Raw genomic sequence first — 21,296 nt, 5'->3', positions numbered from 1 at the left:
TGCGGCAGATTTGTGGCTGTAGTGAAATTGTGGACAATCAGTGCCAGGTTTGTGGCTGTGTACAAATGGAACAATATGTCCATGATTTCACTGCATCCACAGATCTGCCAAAGATTTATGCCTGTGTGTGACGGGGCCTTTATTCCGAGAGCAATTACTCTTTTATTTTTCCATTCAGATTGTCGTATGAAGGATTGTGGGTTTTTTTGTGCTACTTTTATCGGTCGGTTTTACTACTTACATAGCACATTTCATGTTGAATTATTTTTCCTACTCAAATGATATCTCACCTCCCTTATCTCCATTAATTTTACATATGGGCTCATCTTCTCCCCATTCAGGTCCTTATAATATCGGATCCTCTCAGTGGAGATCTTCTATAGAAGAGAATTCTCCTGATTGCCCCGTGAAGGATGGATATGGACAGGGACAAGATGGCGGAGAGGATATTACACCTCACCCTAGAGATCCTCTTCCGGCTTACTGGAGAGGTGAGAGATTCTGATGACGTCACATTACATCATTCTTATCTATGGGAATAACAGATGGACAGAACTGGAGAGGTGAGGACTCTGGAAATGTCTGGAGTGAGATTTATTACTGTGTCTCTCCATAACCAGGATTACACAGTAGTGAAGAAGACCTCTAGTGAGCGCTGTCAGGCCCCTGTGTCTGAGGGATGGGGAAGACCCCTGAGCCCAATCACGGGGCCTCCACCTCACCCCCCGATACATGAGGACATCAATGACCAGAAGATCCTAGAACTCACCTACAAGATGATTGAGCTGCTGACTGGAGAGGTGACACTGCTGGGAATGCTGGGACATTATACAGTAACGCTATGAAGGGATCGGGGGTGACGGTATCATTGTATGTGTCAGGTTCCTATAAGGTGTCAGGACGTCACCGTCTATTTCTCCATGGAGGAGTGGGAGTATTTAGAAGGACACAAAGATCTGTACAAGGACGTCATGATGGAGGTTCCCCAGCCCCTCACATCACCAGGTAATAGACAGGACTAAATACACACTGCCTATAATTATCTGTATGTAAGGAATGAATTCAGTCCCTGTATGTGTCTCCTCCAGTTCTATCCAGTAAGAGGACAACACCAGAGAGATGTCCCCGTCCTCTTCTCCCACAGGACTGTAAACAAGAAGATCCCGATGCTCCTCAGGATGTGTCTCCTCCAGCTCTATCCAGTAAGAGATCTACTTATGTACTTTCTTCACTCATTTTGTGATTACATTTTTAGGCTTTCTGCTGTTTTTTTCAGCTGTATTTTCTTTGCTTCTGCTTCTTCTGCTGTTTGTTTCTAGTGCCTCCTCTATGTTGTTATGAAGGAAACTCAAAAACCTGCAGAGGGTTCATGAATACCAATGTATGTAAAGCGCTGTGGAATTAATAGCGCTATATAAATGAATAAAATTATTATTATTAATAATTAATACCCTGTTTCCCTGACGACCTACACCGAAAATAAGCCCTAGCATGATTTTATGGGATTTTTGGAGAATGCTTGAAATATAAGCCCTACTCCAAAAATAAGCCCTAGTTACAGTCAGAGCCAACGTTGGGAGGAGTCAAACTGCGCAATTTCTCAGGAACCCCACTCTCTTAGGGTCCCCATCAGTTGTATTCTGAGGTTGATTGTTTAAGGACCTTTGATGATTTCAGAGTCATGTGACATGATGTAACCAAAGGTCTCATAATTGCAGGAGTGTAAATGAACTGAACAAAAGACAGGCTGGCATGCAGGACTGGCATTAGGGGAAAGTGAGCAATTTCACAGGGCTCCCATTCTCCTAGGGGCCCCAGTGTTTATATGCCGATTATAGGACTGCTTAAAAACCTTTTCGACATCACGTCATGTGACCAAAGCTCTTAATTGCAGGAGTCTAAAGGTGAAGAGGAGACAGGCTGGTGTGTGTGTGTGTTCACGACAATTTTAATCAGCTTTGCCAAAATGAGCAAAGCTCAGCCAGAACAAGGGTGTTATACCACCGCTTCTCTAATTCTTAACAAACTGCGGCATTCCCTATGCCAAAAATCTCATTCCAGTCCCTGACGAAATTTTTCAGTGTACATCGTCACAATCGTTGTCCCGGACAACCCCGTTAAATATCTGACATCTGTCTGTAACTATTTTATTTTCGAAAAAAAAATCTCTTTGAAAATGTCTATGTTGTGGATCAATGTTGCAAGGAGATTTTTGCAGATTTTGCCAACTGTCATGGCGGAGTCAGGATCTATGGAAATTATAGATTCTTGTACGTTGCATGTTAACTTCTCTGATGTCTGTGAGCAGCGCAGGGAGACGCAGGCGTCGAACCATAGACTTGGGCAGGCTAACAAGAGTAATGCCTGCTTTACACGCTTCAATAAATCTTTCAATCCATCGTTGGGGTCAAGTTGTGAGTGACGCACATCCTGACTCGCTCGTGACGTATTTGCGTGTGACACCTACGTGCGATCAAGATTGAACGCATATACGGTGATCGCATACACGTCGTTTATTCCTCATACATTGGACGTTTTGTTGCATGAACCTAGTCAATTGAAACGTGTGCCATCCCTCATACGATTTTGGTGTCTGAGGCTATGTGCGCAGGTGTGCGCTCTGCACTGCAGCTTAAAAAAGGTCCGCTTCAGAGCGCAGCTGAAAAGCTGCGTTCTGAAGCGCCTCACAATGTCTGTCATTCACTAATCTCTGTCAGTCGGTCACTATCTCTGTCCCTCTCTCTCTGTCCATGTCAGTCTATCCCTCTTACCCCCTCTCTCATACTCACCGATCCCCGGCGCGGCACTGCACTGCATTCACACTGCTCCGGCGGCTTTTACTATTTTGAAAAAGCCGGCCACCCATTAAACAATCTCCTTTTCCCTGCTTACCCCGCCCACCGGCGCCTATGATTGGTTGCAGTGAGACACCTGTCACTCAGCGTGGGGGCGTGTCTCACTGCAACCAATCATAGGCGCCGGTGGGCGGGGTAAGCAGGGAATACGAGATTGTTTAATGGGCGGCCGGCTTTTTCAAAATAGTAAAAGCCGCCGGAGCAGTGTGAATGCCGTGCAGCGCCGGGGATCGGGCATCGGTGAGTATATGAGAGAGGGCTGCTCAATTCAGTAACTCAGGAGTTTAGTGGTCACCGGTGAGTCCTTCACGGGTGACCGCTAATCAGGACGCGACACAGACAGAGCCGCAGCATGACAATGAAGTCGGGTGAAGTTAACCCGAGTTCATTCTGATCGTGCGGCTCTTTCTGTGTCTGCTGTCATCTGCCATTCAGCTCTGCTACATGGCTGTCTGTGTCTGCTGTTAGCGGCCATGTAGCAGAGCTGAATGGCAGATGACATAGTAAAAACGCATCCCTACACATTACACACGCTTTGCAAGTCAATAAATAAAAAAAAAGGGTGCCCAATGCATACGTCACAGAACACATGATCTAAAGGATCGCACACAAAATTGACCAATTTAACATAGACTATTAACGCACGTGTGACAGCAAATGACCGACCTACGTGCGATCTCATTAAATCGCATATGCGACCTGGGCGTGTCACATCGCATACGAGATCGCACACCTAATTGTAAGGTGTAAAGCTGGCTTAAGGGGTACTTTACACGCTGCAACATCGCTAGCATTTGCTAGCGATGTCGAGCGAGATTGCTCCCGCCCCCGTCGCACAGCCGATATGTGGTGATCGCTGCCGTAGCGAACATTATCGCTACGGCAGCGTCACACGCACATACCTGCTCTAAGATGTTGCTGTGACCGGTGAACCGCCTCCTTTCTAAGGAGGCGGTTCGTTCAGCGTCACAGCGACGTCACAGCAGCGTCACTGAACTGCCGCCCAATAGAAAAGGAGGGGAGGAGATGAGCGGCTGGAACATGCCGCCCACCTCCTTCCTTCCTCCTTTTCCTGTGGACGGAGGTAAGGAGATGTTTGTCGTTCCAGAGGCGTCACACATCGCGATGTGTGCTGCCGCAGGAACGACAAACAACATCGGACCTGCAGCAGCACCGATATTATGGAAGTGAACGACTTGTCAATGAGCAACGATTTTGCACGTTTTTGCGATCGTTGATCGTCGCTCATTTGTGTTACAGGCTGCGATGTCGCTACCGGTGCCGGATGTGTGTCACTAACGACGAGACCCCGACGATATATCGGCAGCGATGTCACAGCGTGTAAAGTACCCCTTATTCTCTGCAGGGCTGCTTGTTAATGTCTTTGATCCAATGCTGTAGAGGAGAAAGTATAATTTGCTCCCCTCCTGTATATACTGGCTGGATTATTTCATTAATGCCAGCTATAGCTTACCTATACTGGTCTGGTCAGGTGTTGTGATCCAGACTTACGGGAGGTTGTTGGGCACTATTACTGTGACCTGTTGTGGTATTAACCCTTGTTGTTTTTTGTTGCTGCCTTCCTGCTCTTGCTTTTCTCCTTAGTCTTTCACTGTTTATTTCTGTGAGTTTGCAATGTGTTTCATCTGTCTTAATCTGTGTTTCCCGTCTGTCTTATTCTGTGTTTCCATCATATGCCTACCCCTTCCTTCCCTGGAGGATTACAGATTAGATCTCATCAGCAGAATAGTAAGGCACGAGACTCCAGCATCTCCATCTTCAGGGGTAATCCAGAGGTTAGGAATAGCTTAGGGTCAGCGTGAGGGACAGTATAGGAGCACTTTGTCCCTCATTATCCTGCAGTCATATTGTGACAACAGTACAGATTATTTACTGTAGCACATTCCAGAGAACTTGTGCTAGGAATGGGAGATCCGAATTAACGAAGATGTAACAGATGTCAAAATTGGCCAACAGATTAAGAATATATTTTTTCCTAATTTAATTTCTGATGTTATGGTTTAAAAAAATAAATTAACTTTCAAGATATCATTAAAAAATAATAACATTGTGTTTATTTTTAGCAGATGACTGTATTGGGAGTTCAGATGGATCTCTAATATCTTCAGAATTTATAACAGATGATGACTGTATAACACATGATACATATGAAGAGCATGATGTTGTCCCAAATATACCTCCAGTCCTTCATCGGAAAGCTCTATCATCTGATCTTTTCAAACAAGACCAAAATTCCAATCATCAAAAAACTCTCACTGGGAAGAAGCCATTTTCATGTTCAGAGTGTGGAAAATGTTTTAGTCATAAATCATATCTTGTTACACATCAAAAAATTCACACTGGGGAGAAGCCATTTTCATGTTCAGAGTGTGGAAAATGTTTTATTCAGAAATCAAACCTTATTTCGCATCAGAAAATTCACAAAGGGGAGAAGCCATTTTCATGTTCAGAGTGTGGAAAATGTTTTAGTGAGAAATCAAGCCTTGTTAGGCATCAGAAAATTCACACAGGGGAGAAGCCATATTTATGTTTAGAGTGTGGAAAATGTTTTATTCAGAAATTCGAACTTGTTTGGCATCAAAGATCTCACACAGGGGAGAAGCCATTTTCATGTTCAGAGTGTGGGAAATGTTTTATTCGGAAATCAAAACTTGTTATGCATCAGAAAATTCACAAAGGGGAAAAGCCGTTTTCATGTTCAGAGTGTGGAAAATGTTTTAGTCATAAATCATATCTTGTTACACATCAAAAAATTCACACTGGGGAGAAGCCATTTTCATGTTCAGAGTGTGGAAAATGTTTTATTCAGAAATCAAACCTTATTTCGCATCAGAATATTCACAAAGGGGAGAAGCCATTTTCATGTTCAGAGTGTGGGAAATGTTTTATTCGGAAATTAGAACTTGTTGGGCATCAGAAAGTTCACACTGGGGAGAAGCCATTTTCATGTACAGAATGTGGGAAATGTTTTATTCAGAAATCAAACCTTGTTTCGCATCAGAAAGTTCACAAAGGGGAAAAGCCATTTTCATGTTCAGAGTGTGGTAAATGTTTTATTCGGAAATCAGAACTTGTTGGGCATCAGAAAGTTCACACTGGGGAGAAGCCATTTTCATGTACAGAATGTGGGAAATGTTTTATTCAGAAATCAAACCTTGTTTCGCATCAGAAAATTCACACAGGGGAGAAGCCATTTTCATGTTCAGAGTGTGGGACATGTTTTATTCGGAAATCAGAGCTTGTTTGCCATCAAAGATTTCACACTGGTGACAAGCCATTTTCATGTTCAGAATGTGGAAAATGTTTTATTCAGAAATCATACCTTGTTTCGCATCAGAAAATTCACACAGGGGAGAAGCCATTTTCATGTTCAGATTGTGGGAAATGTTTTATTCAGAAATCATACCTTGTTACACATCAGAAAATTCACACAGGGGAGAAGCCATTTTCATGTTCAGAATGTGGGAAATGTTTTATTCGGAAATCATCCCTTGTTAGACATCAGAAAATTCATGCAGGGAGAATCCACTTTCATGTTCAGAATGTGGGAAATGTTTTAATTGGAAAACAGAGTACAAGTAAGGCTCAGTGTCACCAATTAGCAGGTGCTAGTACGAAAAAAGTAAGGCAAATGAGAGAATTCCAGCACACTGACTACCCCAAATGAAGTAAAGAGACTTAGATTATGCTGTGTTCATTTTTATTGTTGAAAAAAATTATTTCAAAGTGCTGTGCATGGAACTGTCCACAAAAAGTTGACGTTTTGGCCAACAGCCCTTCGTCAGACTGGACTTATTTATATATAAAGTGATAAATAAAAAAAAATCAACAATCATAGTACATAAGTTGTAGTAATACAAACGTGCAAATATTTTTACAGTACAATAGTACATCTCATCAGAAATAACAATTAGTAATGAATGAAACAAAAACTTGTTGGGCATCAAAGAGCTCACACCGGGAGAAGCCAATGCCATGTTCAAAGTATGGGAAATGTTTTATTCAGAAATCATACCTTGTTAGACATCAGAAAATTCACACAGGGGAGAAGCCATTTTCATGTTCAGAATGGGAAATGTTTTAATTGGAAATCAGAACTTCTTGTGCATCAAAGCTCACACAGTTGAGATAGCAGGGACAATTGTGATATCCAGTTTTAAAGACGTGAGTATTGTTCTGTCTCGTGGTTTTCGGCTTTGGTTTGTACTGTGTGGTTTAGGGAAGAACTAGCTTGACTACTAGCTTCTGTAGTGGAGCCCAGTGTAAGAGGCGGCTGTTTTGCAGAGGATCTCACAGAGACTATTATTAAAAAGTCTAAAAAATTACAAAGAGACAGGGAGGATTATCATGTACTATCCAAACAGGATAACTCAACCTACTCCGAAAAACCCTACTATTGGTGAGCGAATAGGCTCCACCGTGCGCGGTTCTAACCACACAAGGGTTTTCACCAACAGTAGATATAAGAAGACTAGATTTCAGCAATTCAGTAGAATTAGATCACATTCTGCTAATCCTAGTGTGTCATCTCCACTACTAACCAATGTTTGAGACAATGGTTCACAAAACATTTGTTAGAGACGTGAGACTTTTCTCTCTCAGGTAGTACAGGATGATTGGATCGGCAGCCATGTCCCGTGTGGAGACACTTGACAAACCAAGACAGACAAGTCTTTAATTTGCAAAGTCACACTGTTTATTGTATTAGGTGGGTTATATAGGTTTTTTTAAAGTGTGTAAAAATAGATAAGAGATTACATAAAAGGGAAATTACACAATAGGGGGAAGTTTTGGGCCAATTACATGTTCCCAGAGTAATCCATCAATTTTGACATATGTTTGACAAGCATTTTATAATTTTTCTGGGAATCGACATTCTTTTGGCTAATTTTGACCTTAGTAATTATATTATTCCAGGAAATTAAGGAATAAAAAGATATGGTGGAGAAAATCCTGCCAAGTACACATATTTCGAGCAAAGAGTAAAGCGGGCTTTACACGCTACGATATCGCTAGCAATTGCTAGCGATATCGAGCGTGTAAGCACCTGCCCCCGTCGCACATTCGATATCGTGTGATCGCTGCCGCAGCGATCATTATCGCTACGGCAGCGTCACTCATACTTACCTGGTCGGCGACGGCGCTGTGACTGCCGAACAATCCCTCCCTCAAGGGGGAGGGAAGTTCGGCGTCACCGCGACATCACTAAGCGGCCGGCCAATCAAAGTGGAGGGTCGGAGATGAGCGGGACATAACATCCCGCCCACCTTCTTCCTTCCGCATTGCGGCCGGCGGCAGGTAAGGAGATGTTCCTCGCTCCTGCGGTGTCACACATAGCAATGTGTGCTGCTGCATGAGCGACGAACAACATGGATAAACAACCCTTACCGATTTTTGGTTTTGGGACGATCTCTCCATGGTAAACTATTTTCACCATTTTTAAGGTCGCTGATAAGTGTCACACTCTGTGATATCGTTAATGACGCCGGATGTGCGTCACTAACAACGTGACCCCGACGATAAAACATTAATGATATCGTAGCGTGTAAAGCCCCCTTATATCTTGCACAACATGGTCATTACATGAGAATAAGAGAGAATAAAACATAATAATCTGTTAACTGGCTAGAGTATGTGTAGCAGACTATAGACAAAATGGCTGAATAAAACAAAATGGTGCCTACTTTAACAACTCCCCTCTTTTTATTATTTTTTTATTCTATGCTACATATCCCTACCTATCAGTAGGTCTGTAGAGTTGCCCTACTTCACAATACACAAGGCTTTCCCTACGCATATTATGGCATTCTACCATTCAGACATACCCTGTAAGTCGACCTACCCTTTTTCCCTATGCCTACCCTTTTTTTTTCCCCTCCTATTAATATATCAGAAAGAGGGGAGATGTAAATATATTTGAGACTATATAAGATATATAATAATATAATATATGTTGAGACTATAGTTTATTTGATCTGTGTAAAAGTGTTTATATGATATATGTCACACACTTATGAGTGTTTTACACAATATTAAAGTTCTCATTTTGTTGACTTTCTTGTGGTTGTGTCAACTCCATTTATATGATTTCCACAATAGGCGCAGTCTGCCAGGTCCACCAAGGTTTCTTTATCACATAATATGCATCTGCATCTTCTTGTGGTAGTTATTGTCATCATTACTTGGGTTTGGAGAGATTCAGTATCTTTCTCTTTTTTGATGTTCTATTTTCCTGAAAAACACTTACAATTAGTTCCTAGAAATTTCTTCACAAGTATCACAAATAATTTTATCAGTACTGCCATTACCAATATTACAAAAGCTCCTTTGATCACATAGTGTATTATTCCAGTTATCCATCCACCCACGCCTTTGAACAAATGTAATGGATTTAACCATGAGATCCTTGAAGGAAGAGGCAGATCATCTAATGCATTAGCCTTTTTATATTCCCGCTTCAGTTTTTCTGCTTGGACTATATCATGTGTAACCTGCATGAGTCCTTCGGGGTTAATGAAGTGACAACATGAAGGTCCCACCACCTGACAAAAGCCCCCACTAGAGGCAGTGGGATAGTCAAGCACTAGGCCTGAGCGGGCCCGGGCTGTAAATGTCCGGATCCGCGCGGTTTCAGCACTATTCCCGAGCCCGATCCGGGCCCGGGATTCCGGCTGCAGGATCCGGAACCGGCATTTAATAAAAAATGAAAAAAAAAAACAATAAATAAATAGCGTTTCATACTTACCAGACTCTATCATGGCGGCACACTTGCTTCCGGGTCGCGCTTTCACTTCCTGTGTTGTCACACAGCTTTCCGTGTTTTCCCCGCCCACCGACCGTCCTCTCAGCTGTGATTGGTTCCTGGCTGACCCGCCCCCCAGCCTGTGACAGTGTCTGCCGTACAGTCATCGCTTATCGCGGTCAGTACTACGCTGGACTCAGAGCGGACGGTCGTGCTCTATGGCTGCTCGCTCTAACATGTAGCAGAGCTGAAGCGGCGTGGGACTTCTCCTGTGGATTACGTCGGAACTGCAGGGTATTTGGGGGTTAATAAAGTGGTGAAGGAGGAGTGTTTTGTATTTTATTTCAAATAAAGGATTTCTTCTGTGTCTGTGTTTATTTACTGTCACTTACAGGTTTGTGTGATGCAGGTATCTGACAGACGCCTGTACCATCACAAACCTAGGGTTTAGCAGCAGGTATGTGCCCCTGCTAACCCCTGCTATTACCCCGACTGGCACCACATCACGCCAGCGGGAAGAGCCGGTATCGCATCGGTATGTCGCATTTAACAGATGCGACATACCGGACGGCTGCAGGCTGAGGATATACCAGCCCCCGGCCGGCGTTATCATGGCTGGATATGAAGATTAGGGGGGACCGCACGTCGTTTTTTTTTTTTTTTTTAATTATATATATATATATATTTTAAAAAAAGCAAGCGGTTTTTTTTCTACGTCGCAGTCACACTTGTGAGCAACCCCCGCGAGTCTGACATCGCAGAACAGCTGGAAACTTCTGACAGGAGCGTGCATGTGTTTCTAGGTACATGCATGCTCATGTTCAGACAGCAGCAGGCTGTGACGGGTGATGTCAGACCCGCACGAGTCTGACAGCGCATCACCGTCACTGCTGCACACTTCTCACAGAAGCGTGCATGTGTTTCTAGGTATATGCACGCTCATCTTCAGACAGCAGAATATGGTGTAAAAATCCCAGCATCAAATTTGAATCCCTTGGCCCCCAAAAGTAAAAAAAAATTTTAAAAAATCTGCCACAGGTGGAAATTTGGTGCTGAAAGCTGCTGCAGGCGATTTCAGCACCAAATGTGCACCTCCTGGCAAAAAACTGCGGCAAAAATCGCGGAAAAATAACCGCGGCAAAAACCGCGGCATAAAAATTGCGTCAAAACAAAGCAAAGTGTGCAGGGTTTAAAGATAAGTGTGGCATAGTTTCAACACAATTACATAGTGGTGATAACTGTAATTGTTTAATTTTATTAGGGAATTGTTTGTCTGTCTGTGATACTGTTAAAAAAGCAAAAAAAAAAAAAAGGTTTGTCTTGGGATTTAATCAGTAGCATTAGTCACACCTGTTTCTAGAAGCTTCTGGCAGCTTCTGCAAGTCCTGTAGAACTATATAAACCAGCCAGATCAAGCGAGGCGCTGAGCGTGCGAGGTTCTGCAGCAAAGTGTGCAGGATTTAAAGATAAGTGTGGCATAGTTTCAACACAATTACATAGTGGTGATAACTGTAATTGTTTAATTTTATTAGGGAATTGTTTGTCTGTTTGTCTAAAAAAGCAAAAAAAAAAAAAAAGTTTGTCTTGGGATTTAATCAGTAGCATTAGTCACACCTGTTTCTAGAAGCTTCTGGCAGCTTCTGCAAGTCCTGTAGAACTATATAAACCAGCCAGATCAAGCGAGGTGCTGAGCGTGCGAGGTTCTGCAGCAAAGTGTGCAGGGTTTAAAGATAAGTGTGGCATAGTTTCAACACAATTACATAGTGGTGATAACTGTAATTGTTTCATTTTATTAGGGAATTGTTTGTCTGTTTGTCTAAAAAAGCAAAAAAAAAACGTTTGTCTTGGGATTTAATCAGTAGCATTAGTCACACCTGTTTCTAGAAGCTTCTGGCAGCTTCTGCAAGTCCTGTAGAACTATATAAACCAGCCAGATCAAGCGAGGTGCTGAGCGTGCGAGGTTCTGCAGCAAAGTGTGCAGGGTTTAAAGATAAGTGTGGCATAGTTTCAACACAATTACATAGTGGTGATAACTGTAATTGTTTCATTTTATTAGGGAATTGTTTGTCTGTTTGTCTAAAAAAGCAAAAAAAAAAAGTTTGTCTTGGGATTTAATCAGTAGCATTAGTCACACCTGTTTCTAGAAGCTTCTGGCAGCTTCTGCAAGTCCTGTAGAACTATATAAACCAGCCAGATCAAGCGAGGTGCTGAGCGTGCGAGGTTCTGCAGCAAAGTGTGCAGGGTTTAAAGATAAGTGTGGCATAGTTTCAACACAATTACATAGTGGTGATAACTGTAATTGTTTCATTTTATTAGGGAATTGTTTGTCTGTTTGTCTAAAAAAGCAAAAAAAAAACGTTTGTCTTGGGATTTAATCAGTAGCATTAGTCACACCTGTTTCTAGAAGCTTCTGGCAGCTTCTGCAAGTCCTGTAGAACTATATAAACCAGCCAGATCAAGCGAGGTGCTGAGCGTGCGAGGTTCTGCAGCAAAGTGTGCAGGGTTTAAAGATAAGTGTGGCATAGTTTCAACACAATTACATAGTTTGACACAAGAACATAGTTTGAATTTATCCTTATACGTTTCCCATTGTTTTTTTTTTATTTTTTTTTTCTCTTTGTCTACTTTACTGTTTATCCCCATTTGATAGGTGCTCCATGGACAATGCTACCAAGTGTGTATCTTGTCAGATGTATGCATGCCTTGAGCAGCCGTTTGAGGGTGAATATGTCTGCACTCGATGCAAGCATGTTGCGTGTTTGGAAGCCAAGGTAACTGATCTAAATAAGCAGCTTGCAACACTCAGGGGCATTGCAAACCTGGAGAGGAGTTTAGAGCTCACTGAGCTTTCTCTGGCTGGAGCCAGTGATATGGAGGAGGGTGGAGATGGAGAGAATCAGGACCCAGAGGTAGGTAGTTGGGTAACAGTTAGAAGAAGAGGTAGGGGAAAAAGTGTCAGGGAGCCTAGTCCTGACCTGGCACAACCTAGTAAATATGCCTGTTTGGCTGATATCAGGAATGAAGGGCCAGGACTAGGGTCACTACAGCAGGACGTTGCTCCTAGCAACCAGGAAAACAACTGCTGTAGGAAGGAGGGAAATAGGAGTGCAGCAAAGCCCAGACAGATGTTAGTGGTAGGGGACTCTATAATTAGGCGGACAGACAGGGTCATCTGTCGCCGAGACCGTGAATGCCGAACAGTGTGTTGTCTGCCGGTTGCTCGGGTTCGGCATATTGTGGATCGGATAGACAGATTGCTGGGTGGGGCTGGGGAAAACCCAGCGGTCATGGTGCACATTGGTACTAATGACAAAGTTAGAGGCAGGTGGAAGGTCCTTAAAAATGATAACAGGGAACTAGGAGAGAAGCTGAAGTCCAGAACCTCCAAGGTGGTGTTTTCAGAAATACTACCGGTGCCACGAGCGTCACTAGAAAGACAGCGGGAGCTTAGGGAGATAAACACGTGGCTTAGAAATTGGTGCAGGAAGGAAGGGTTCGGGTTCATGGAGAACTGGGCCAACTTCTCAGTCGGCTACAGGCTCTACGGTAGGGACGGGCTGCACCTCAATGGGGAAGGTGCAGCTGTGCTGGGGAAGAAAATGGTCAGACGGATGGAGGAGCTTTTAAACTAGGATTTGGGGGGAGGGAGGGTAGTGGAGCAAAAAAGGGGATAAAGCAGATAGAGACAGTGAGATGGTAGGGGTCAATGAAGGATTAGGGGGGGATGGGACATGCAAGGAAAGTAGGGAGGCTAGGAGTAATAAAGGTGTTAATAGGATTAAATGTCTACTGGCAAATGCAAGAAGTCTTGCAAACAAAATGAATGTATTGGAGACTCTTATGTCAACCATGGATTATGATGTGGTGGGCATTACGGAAACCTGGCTGGATGAAAGCCATGACTGGGTGACAAACATACAGGGTTATAGTACATTTAGGAGGGACAGGAAAGACAAAAAAGGTGGTGGGGTGTGTATATTTATCAAATCTAACCTAAAACCTGTGTTGAATGATGACATTGGGGGGAACTGCAACAATGTAGAGTCAGTATGGGTAAATGTACATGGGGAGGAGAATAATGGAAAAATGCTAATTGGAGTTTGCTATAAGCCTCCTAACATAGTTGAACAAATAGAGGGTGAAATGCTGGAACAAATTGAAAAAGCAGCTAATAATAATAATCGGGTTCTTATTATGGGGGATTTCAACTATCCAGACATACAGTGGGACATAGAATCTTCTGGTTGTGCTAAAAGCTGTAAATTCTTATCTACCATTCAAGACCATTTCCTCTCTCAGATGGTAGATGAACCGACGAGGGGAGATAATTTGCTAGATTTGGTCCTGTCAAATAGACCGGGTACAATTTCAGATCTACAGGTCCGGGAGCACTTGGGCACCAGCGATCATAATATGGTAAGCTTCAACGTAATATTCAATAGAACATTTCAAAGGGGAAATGCTAAAACCTGGAATTTTAGGAAAGCTGATTTCAACAAATTAAGGGAAGAGCTTAAATGTGTAGATTGGGACAAAGTCATGGTAACTGGGTATACTGAACATAAATCGGGAAAGTTTAAGGATATACTGCTAGAGTCCTGTAAAAAACATATACCCTCTGGTAATAAAATGTCCCGGAATAAAAAGAAACCACTATGGATAAATAAGACTGTACAAAGTATAATAAAACAAAAACAAAGGGCGTTTAAAATCTTGAAGGCTGAGAATACAGAAATAGCATTGCAGAAGTATAAAGATATCAATAGGCAATGCAAAAAAGAAATCAAACAAGCAAAACTAGCTACTGAAACAAAAATCGCCAATGACATTAAAATAAATCCCAAAATCTTTTATATATACATTAATGCCAAAAGGAAAACAAAGGATAGTATTGGCCCCTTAAAATATAATAACAAGTTAGTTATAGAGGACAAACAAAAGACTGAGATATTAAATAGGCATTTCTCATCTGTGTTCACCAAGGAACTGACTGTACCAGGCATCCTTCAACAAGTGAAAAATCAAAGTTCACCACCCGATATAATTAATTTAACACAAGAAGAAGTACGCCTACGTCTGAGTAAATTAAACATTGACAAATCCCCAGGGCCAGATGGCATTCATCCACGAATATTGAGGGAATTGAGCTCCGTAATTGACAGACCGCTGTATCTCATCTTTTTAGACTCGCTTGTAACAGGGTTGGTGCCTCAGGATTGGAGGATTGCTGATGTGGTACCGATATTTAAGAAAGGTAAGAGGGTAGATCCAGGCAACTACCGTCCAGTAAGCCTGACATCAGTACTATGCAAAGTTTTTGAGGGCATTTTAAGGGATGACATGCAAAAATATTTGCAGAAAATAATATAATAACTGACAGACAGCATGGATTCATGAAAGATAAGTCGTGTCTAACCAACCTGTTGGGGTTCTATGAGGGGGTAAGTGCAAACCTGGATATTGGTAATGCAGCTGATGTGATTTATTTGGACTTTGCAAAGGCATTTGATACTGTACCACATAATAGGCTTATACTAAAGCTCCAGAAGCAAGGACTGGGGGAAACTATATGCAACTGGGTAAGGAATTGGCTAAAAGATAGGAAACAAAGAGGAGTCATAAATGGAACATTCTCTAAATGGGCTATAGTCAGCAGTGGGGTGCCGCAGGGATCTGTGCTAGGACCAATTCTTTTTAATCTCTTTATTAATGACCTTGTGGATGGGATTGATAGTAAAGTGTCAGTCTTTGCTGATGACACCAAACTATGTAGGATATTAAAAACTGACCTTGATAGTATAATATTACAAAAAGATCTGGATAAGATGTCAGAATGGGCAGATACTTGGCAAATGAGATTTAATGTTGATAAATGTAAAGTAATGCACCTAGGACGGAGTAATCCTATAACTGCGTATACATTAAATGGAAGTAAACTCGGGACTACAGAACAGGAGAAGGACTTGGGTATTCTCATTACAAATAAGCTGAGCAGCAGCACTCAATGTCAGGCGGCAGCTGCTAAAGCAAACAAGATTCTGGGGTGTATAAGAAGAGAGATTAGATCCCGCGATCCCAATATATTATTACCCCTCTATAAATCACTTGTAAGGCCACATCTGGAATATGGGATCCAGTTTTGGACTCCACATTTTAAAATGGACATTCAGAAGTTAGTCAGTTCAAAGGCAGGCAACTAGACTACTACAAGGAATGGAAGGCCTCCCATATGATGACAGGTTGAAAAAGTTAGATATGTTTAGCTTAGAAAAAAGACGTCTCAGAGGAGATCTCATTTACATGTATAAATATATGTGTGGTCAATATAAAGGACTGGCACATGACTTATTTCTTCCGAAGACAATACTAAGGACCAGAGGGCACTCACTGCGAGTGGAAGAAAAGCGATTCCGACAGCTAAATAGGAAAGGGTTCTTTACAGTTAGAGCAGTCAGACTGTGGAATACCCTACCACAAGAGGTAGTAATGGCAGATACTATAACAGCTTTCAAAAAAGGGCTGGATGATTTCCTCAGTACACACAACATTGTTGGTTATAAATGACTTAGTGACCAAATGTAGAACTGGTGGAGGAAGGTTGAACTAGATGGACCTAGGTCTTTTTTCAACCTTAGTAACTATGTAACTATGTAAAAAAAACACCGCGATTTTTTTGCCAGGAGGTCTAGATTGGATGCAGGAATATGGTATAAAAATTTCAGCACAAAATCTGCATCTCTTAGCCAAAAAAAAATGCGCTTTTTCTGCTAGGAGATGCAGGTCTGTGAACTCAGTGACCTCCACCTGAGGTCAGGTTACCTGCGATTGCAGATGAAGAACCGTGGGAACCTCAATCTGTGACCGCAAATAACCTGAGTGACGTCACCACTCAATGCGCAACTCATTCATTCTCTGGAGCTCACAGAGAGCGGTCGCTCGTGCCGCTCTCTGTGATATTCAGATGTAGCAGAGCTGAAGCGGCGTGGGACGTCGTGTGGATTACGTCGGAGCTGCAGGGTGTTTGGGGGTAATAAAGAGGTGAAGGAGGAGTGTTTGTATTTTATTCCAAATAAAGGATTTTTCTGTGTTTATTTACTGTCACTTACAGGTTTGTGTGATGCAGGTATCTGACAGACGCCTGTACCATCACAAACCTAGGGTTTAGCAGCAGCTATGTGCCCCTACTAACCCCTGCTATTACCCCGACTGGCACCGCATCACGCCAGCGGGAAGAGCCGGTATCGCACACCGGTATGTCGCATCTAACAGATGCGACATACCGGACGGCTGCGGGCTGAGTATGTACCAGCCCCCGACCGGCGTTATCTTGGCTGGATGTGAAGATTAGGGGTACCGCACGTCGTTTTTTTTTGTTTGTTTTTTTACTTTCACTGGAATCACAGGTGCGAGGGGCTCTGGCAGCACCCAGCAACCTCGCACGTGTGACTCCGGGCAATGGATAAACAGCACAGATACTGCGCGACGGCTGGGGCTGCAGCCGAGCGCTATAACTGTGCTGCCGAGTGTGTTTACCACCGTGACCGACAGTGCACTGCTTTCCCCGCCCACCGGCCGTCCTGGCGCCTGTGATTGGTTGCAGTTAGCTGACACGCTGCCACTCAGGATGGGGGCGTGTCTATCTGCAACCAACACACACCGGTGGGCGGGGAAAACCATGAATATTGAATTGTCGGCTCCGGAAGGTAACAGCGTGACCCGGAAGGAGTGTGTCGCCATGACAGCGCCTCAGTGAGTATGCCGCGCTCGTTCCCAGCCCCTTAGCCCCTCCACAAATGTTTTAACCCTCCGGATTCCGGTCCCCATTGACTTATATGGGCACCGGATTCCGGAGCGGATCGGACTTATTTTTAAGTCTGTTAACGACCCGCCGGCCCCGGATTATTGCCTTCCCGCTCAACACTATCAAGCACCATTGAGTGTTGATTGGTTATGATAATAAGCTGTTTTGTATATGCTAATTCTATATTTAATGCATCAAATAGGAGATCAGTTATATTATCAAAAATATCTCCAAATTCTTGAATCATTTGGGCATTTCTCATTGTTCTGAACATTACTCCCAATGGGCCGGTCAGAACCATACCCGCTTGTGCATACCATGGGGTACGGAATAAATGTTTGTATGTCTGTTTATCTGATTTTGACTCAGCATCACGCTTTGCAAGCATGTGCTGAGGAATATTTTTGCATGTGAAATCATCATCCTCCCATACCCATGTTGCCTGGTTTTAATCTAGCTAATGTGCAGGTTCCCTCTGCCCCTTTGGGAATCCATCTATAGGCTTTTTCCCCACAGACAATGTATATACCTTTTGGGAGTTCAAATTGATACTCATTTAATAATGCCATAATCACTGAAATAAATCACACAGTCTCTTCATGCAGACACCAAGAATCCGCCAGGTTGGTAGTAACTGATTTATAATATTGTAGAGGTATGCAATATGGTTCAGTATTAATGGCTATTGTCATTTCCGCTGCCCCGTCACCAAGCTGCCCTTCCTCTGTTTCTGGATCTACATATATTGCACTATGATTTGTGCAAATATCAGTATTACCATCTTCAAATGTATATGCTCTGGACCAATTAGTTTCATGCACATATCTCTGAAGACAGGGTTGCTTATTACAATACTGGTTTCCAGTGCTTACTAATGGGGTGGCTTTTTTAGTGAAAAACTAATTTTTAAATTATGAGTGGGTACTTTTCCCAAATATCTCTGACTTGTTTCCTGGCTTATCCAGGACCCATCATTTTCTTTAACCCCTTCACGACCTTTGACGGATATATCTGTCATGGTGCCCTGGTACTTAAAGACCCGTGACGGATGTATCCGTCATGGTGAAATTGCGCACCGGAGCCCCGTTGACTGCGATCGGTTCACACAAACCTCAGATTCGGGAAGGAGGGGACCTGACCTCAGGAGGGGTGGTGCCTCCTCGCCGGACCTACGGAGGCTGTGATTGGCTGACGAACGCCGCTCAGCCAATCATAGCCACTGTAACGTTTCAGCCATTGAAAATGGCTGAAACATTGAAATCCAGCCATGATCAATGCATCTATAGCACTGACTATTGGCTGGAGTTGGGTGACCTCAGCTGGATCACCCTCCCCCCAGCTCCAGCAGCTCTGATTAGAGAGACCGGCCTTGTGACCGATTTCTCCAATCATCGTGGACCTGTTGTCGGTGACCGCCCCCCTCAGCTTCACTTGTCGGTCCTGGAGCGAGCATGCCAATGCAGTGTATACAGTACAATGGCAGGGTGACAAGCTCCGGTTCCATGCTGTCATGTGACCGGAGCATGGGACCCAGAAGTTGCCACGCTGCCATTGTACTGTATCAAACCGGCGAAAAGCCTCCTGATCCGCCGCCCTCCTTCATCTGCCACCACTCTCCTCGATCTGCTGCCCTCACCCCCACCTCTCACCCCCGTGATCGGCTGCCCGCCCCCTTCCCCTCGTGATCGGCTGCCTGCCCACTCACCCCCGTGATCGGATGCCCGCCCCCTCCTCCTCGTGATCAGCTGCCCGCCCCCTCACCTCTCACACCCGTGATCTGCTGCCCGCTCAACTCACCTCTCACCCCCGTGATCTGTGCTCCCTCATCTGTCACCCTAGTGATCTGTACTCCCTCACCTATCACCCCCGTGATCTGTGCTCCCTCACCTGTCAGCCCCGTGATCTGCTGTCCGCTCCCCCCACCTCTCACCCCCGTGATCTGTGCTCCCTCACCTGTCACCCCGATGATCTGTGCTCCCTCACCTGTCACCCCCGTGATCTATGCTCCCTCACCTGTCACCCCCGTGATCTATGCTCCCTCACCTGTCACCCCCGTGATCTGTGCTCCCTCACCTGTCACCCCTGTGATCTGTGCTCCCTCACCTGTCACACCCGTCATCTGTCTGCTACCCCCCACCTCTCACCCCCGTGATCTGTGCTCCCTCACCTGTCACTCCCGTGATCTGTGCTCCCTCACCTGTCACCCCCATGATCTGTGCTCCGCTCACCTGTCACCAATGTGATCTGCTGCCCACTCTCCGGTCACCTGTCACTCCCGTGATCTGCGCTCCCTCACCTCTCACCCCTGTGATCTGCTGCCCCCTCTCCCACCTCTCCCACCTATCCCATCCTGCTGCGTAGATTCATCCTGTAAGGTAACTATACCCAATCTCACCTCCCACTCCCCTTCCCCCCCCACACCCCACAATCCCACCCTTTCTCTCCATCCTCCGACGCTCTTGCATCCACTGTGCCCTCTCCCATCCGCCGCTACCCTCTCCCAGCCGCCGCCGTCTCACATCCACCGATGCTCCCGTTATCTGACGCTACCCCCCCATCTGCCGCACCCCCATCTGCTGCCATCTCTCCTGTGATCTTGCTGCTGTTCTGATTCATCCTGTAAGTATTGTTCGTGGCTCTTTTCTAACTATCCCCAATCGCATCTCCCACTCCCTCTCCCCCCCTTCCTCTCCCACCTGCTTGCCACCAAGTGCTGATCAGCTACGTGATTGGCTGATCAGGTACGTAATTGTTGCTCGAGTTTTTGCTTTTTTTTATGCACTCCAAATAAAAAAAAAAAAAAAAAAGACAAAACTTGAACAATTAAGTACCTGATCAGCAAGCGTCCTGCAGTCGTATTTGACTTTGGACAGGACTTCTTTTTTACATCCCACCTAGTCCCCACCCCTTTTTGCAGCACATCAGTGCGTGCGCCCTGATTTTTTTTTTATGCCATGGGGGTCTAGTTTCCAAAATGGGGTCACATGTGGGGGAGCTCCACTGTTTCGGCACCTCAGGGGGTCTCCAAACACAACATTGAATACGCTAATTATTCCAGACAATTTTGCGTTTGAAAAGTCAAATGACGCTCCTTGCATTCCAAGCCCTGCTGTGCGCCCAAACATTTGATTTCCACCACATATGAGGTATCTGTCTACTCAGGAGAAATTGCACCATACATTTTATGGTGCAATTTTTCCTGATACCCTTGTGAAAATAAGCTACCTGGTTGAAGTAACAATTTCGTGGCAAATTGTTTTTTTTATTTTCACGGCTCAACTTTATTAACTTTTGTAAAGCCCCCAGAGGTTTAAAGTGCTCAATAAACATCTAGATAAATTCCAAGAGGGGTCTAGTTTCCAAAATGGGATCACATGTGGGGGAGCTCCACTGTTTCGGCACCTCAGGGCTCTCCAAACGCAACATGGTGCGGCTAACGATTCCAGCTAATTTTCTGTTCAAAAAGTCAAATGATGCTCCTTCCCTTCTGAGTCCAAACAGTGGTTTTTCGCCACATATGAGGTATCTGCGTGCTCAGAAGAAATTGCCCAACAAATTTTGGGAGTTAATTTAATCCTGCTACCCTTGTGAATATGAAATATTTGAGGCTAAATTAACATTTTTGTTGCAAAAAGTAAAATGTTCATTTTTTTCTTCCACATTGCTTTAGTTACTGTGAAGAACCTGAAGGGTTAATAACCTTTTTGAATGTGGTTTTGAGTAGCCTGAGGGGTGCCGTTTTTGGAATGGTGTCACTTTTGGGTGTTTTGTGTCATGTAGACCTTTCAAAATCACTTCAAATGTGATGTGGTTCCTAAAAAAAGTGGCTTTGTAAATTTTGTTGTAAAAATGAGAAATTGCTCATAATTTTTGAACC

The 21,296-nt window shown here is 44.0% G+C and overlaps 1 protein-coding gene across 1 annotated transcript in view; it reads left to right on the top strand.

Moving 5' to 3' along the window:
* LOC142260719 (uncharacterized) overlaps positions 1 to 21,296 on the top strand; it is an 81,499-nt gene that overhangs the window by 29,835 nt on the left and 30,368 nt on the right. Inside the window, exon 3 of the mRNA XM_075332061.1 lies at positions 4,940 to 6,537. Coding sequence (XP_075188176.1) covers positions 4,940 to 6,537 — 1,598 coding nt within the window. The remainder of the gene's footprint in view (positions 1 to 4,939; positions 6,538 to 21,296) is intronic.

The sequence above is a fragment of the Anomaloglossus baeobatrachus genome, unplaced genomic scaffold (assembly GCF_048569485.1).
Source record: "Anomaloglossus baeobatrachus isolate aAnoBae1 unplaced genomic scaffold, aAnoBae1.hap1 Scaffold_170, whole genome shotgun sequence".
Lineage (NCBI taxonomy): Eukaryota > Metazoa > Chordata > Amphibia > Anura > Aromobatidae > Anomaloglossus > Anomaloglossus baeobatrachus.
This window is presented reverse-complemented; position numbering and strand designations above follow the sequence as displayed.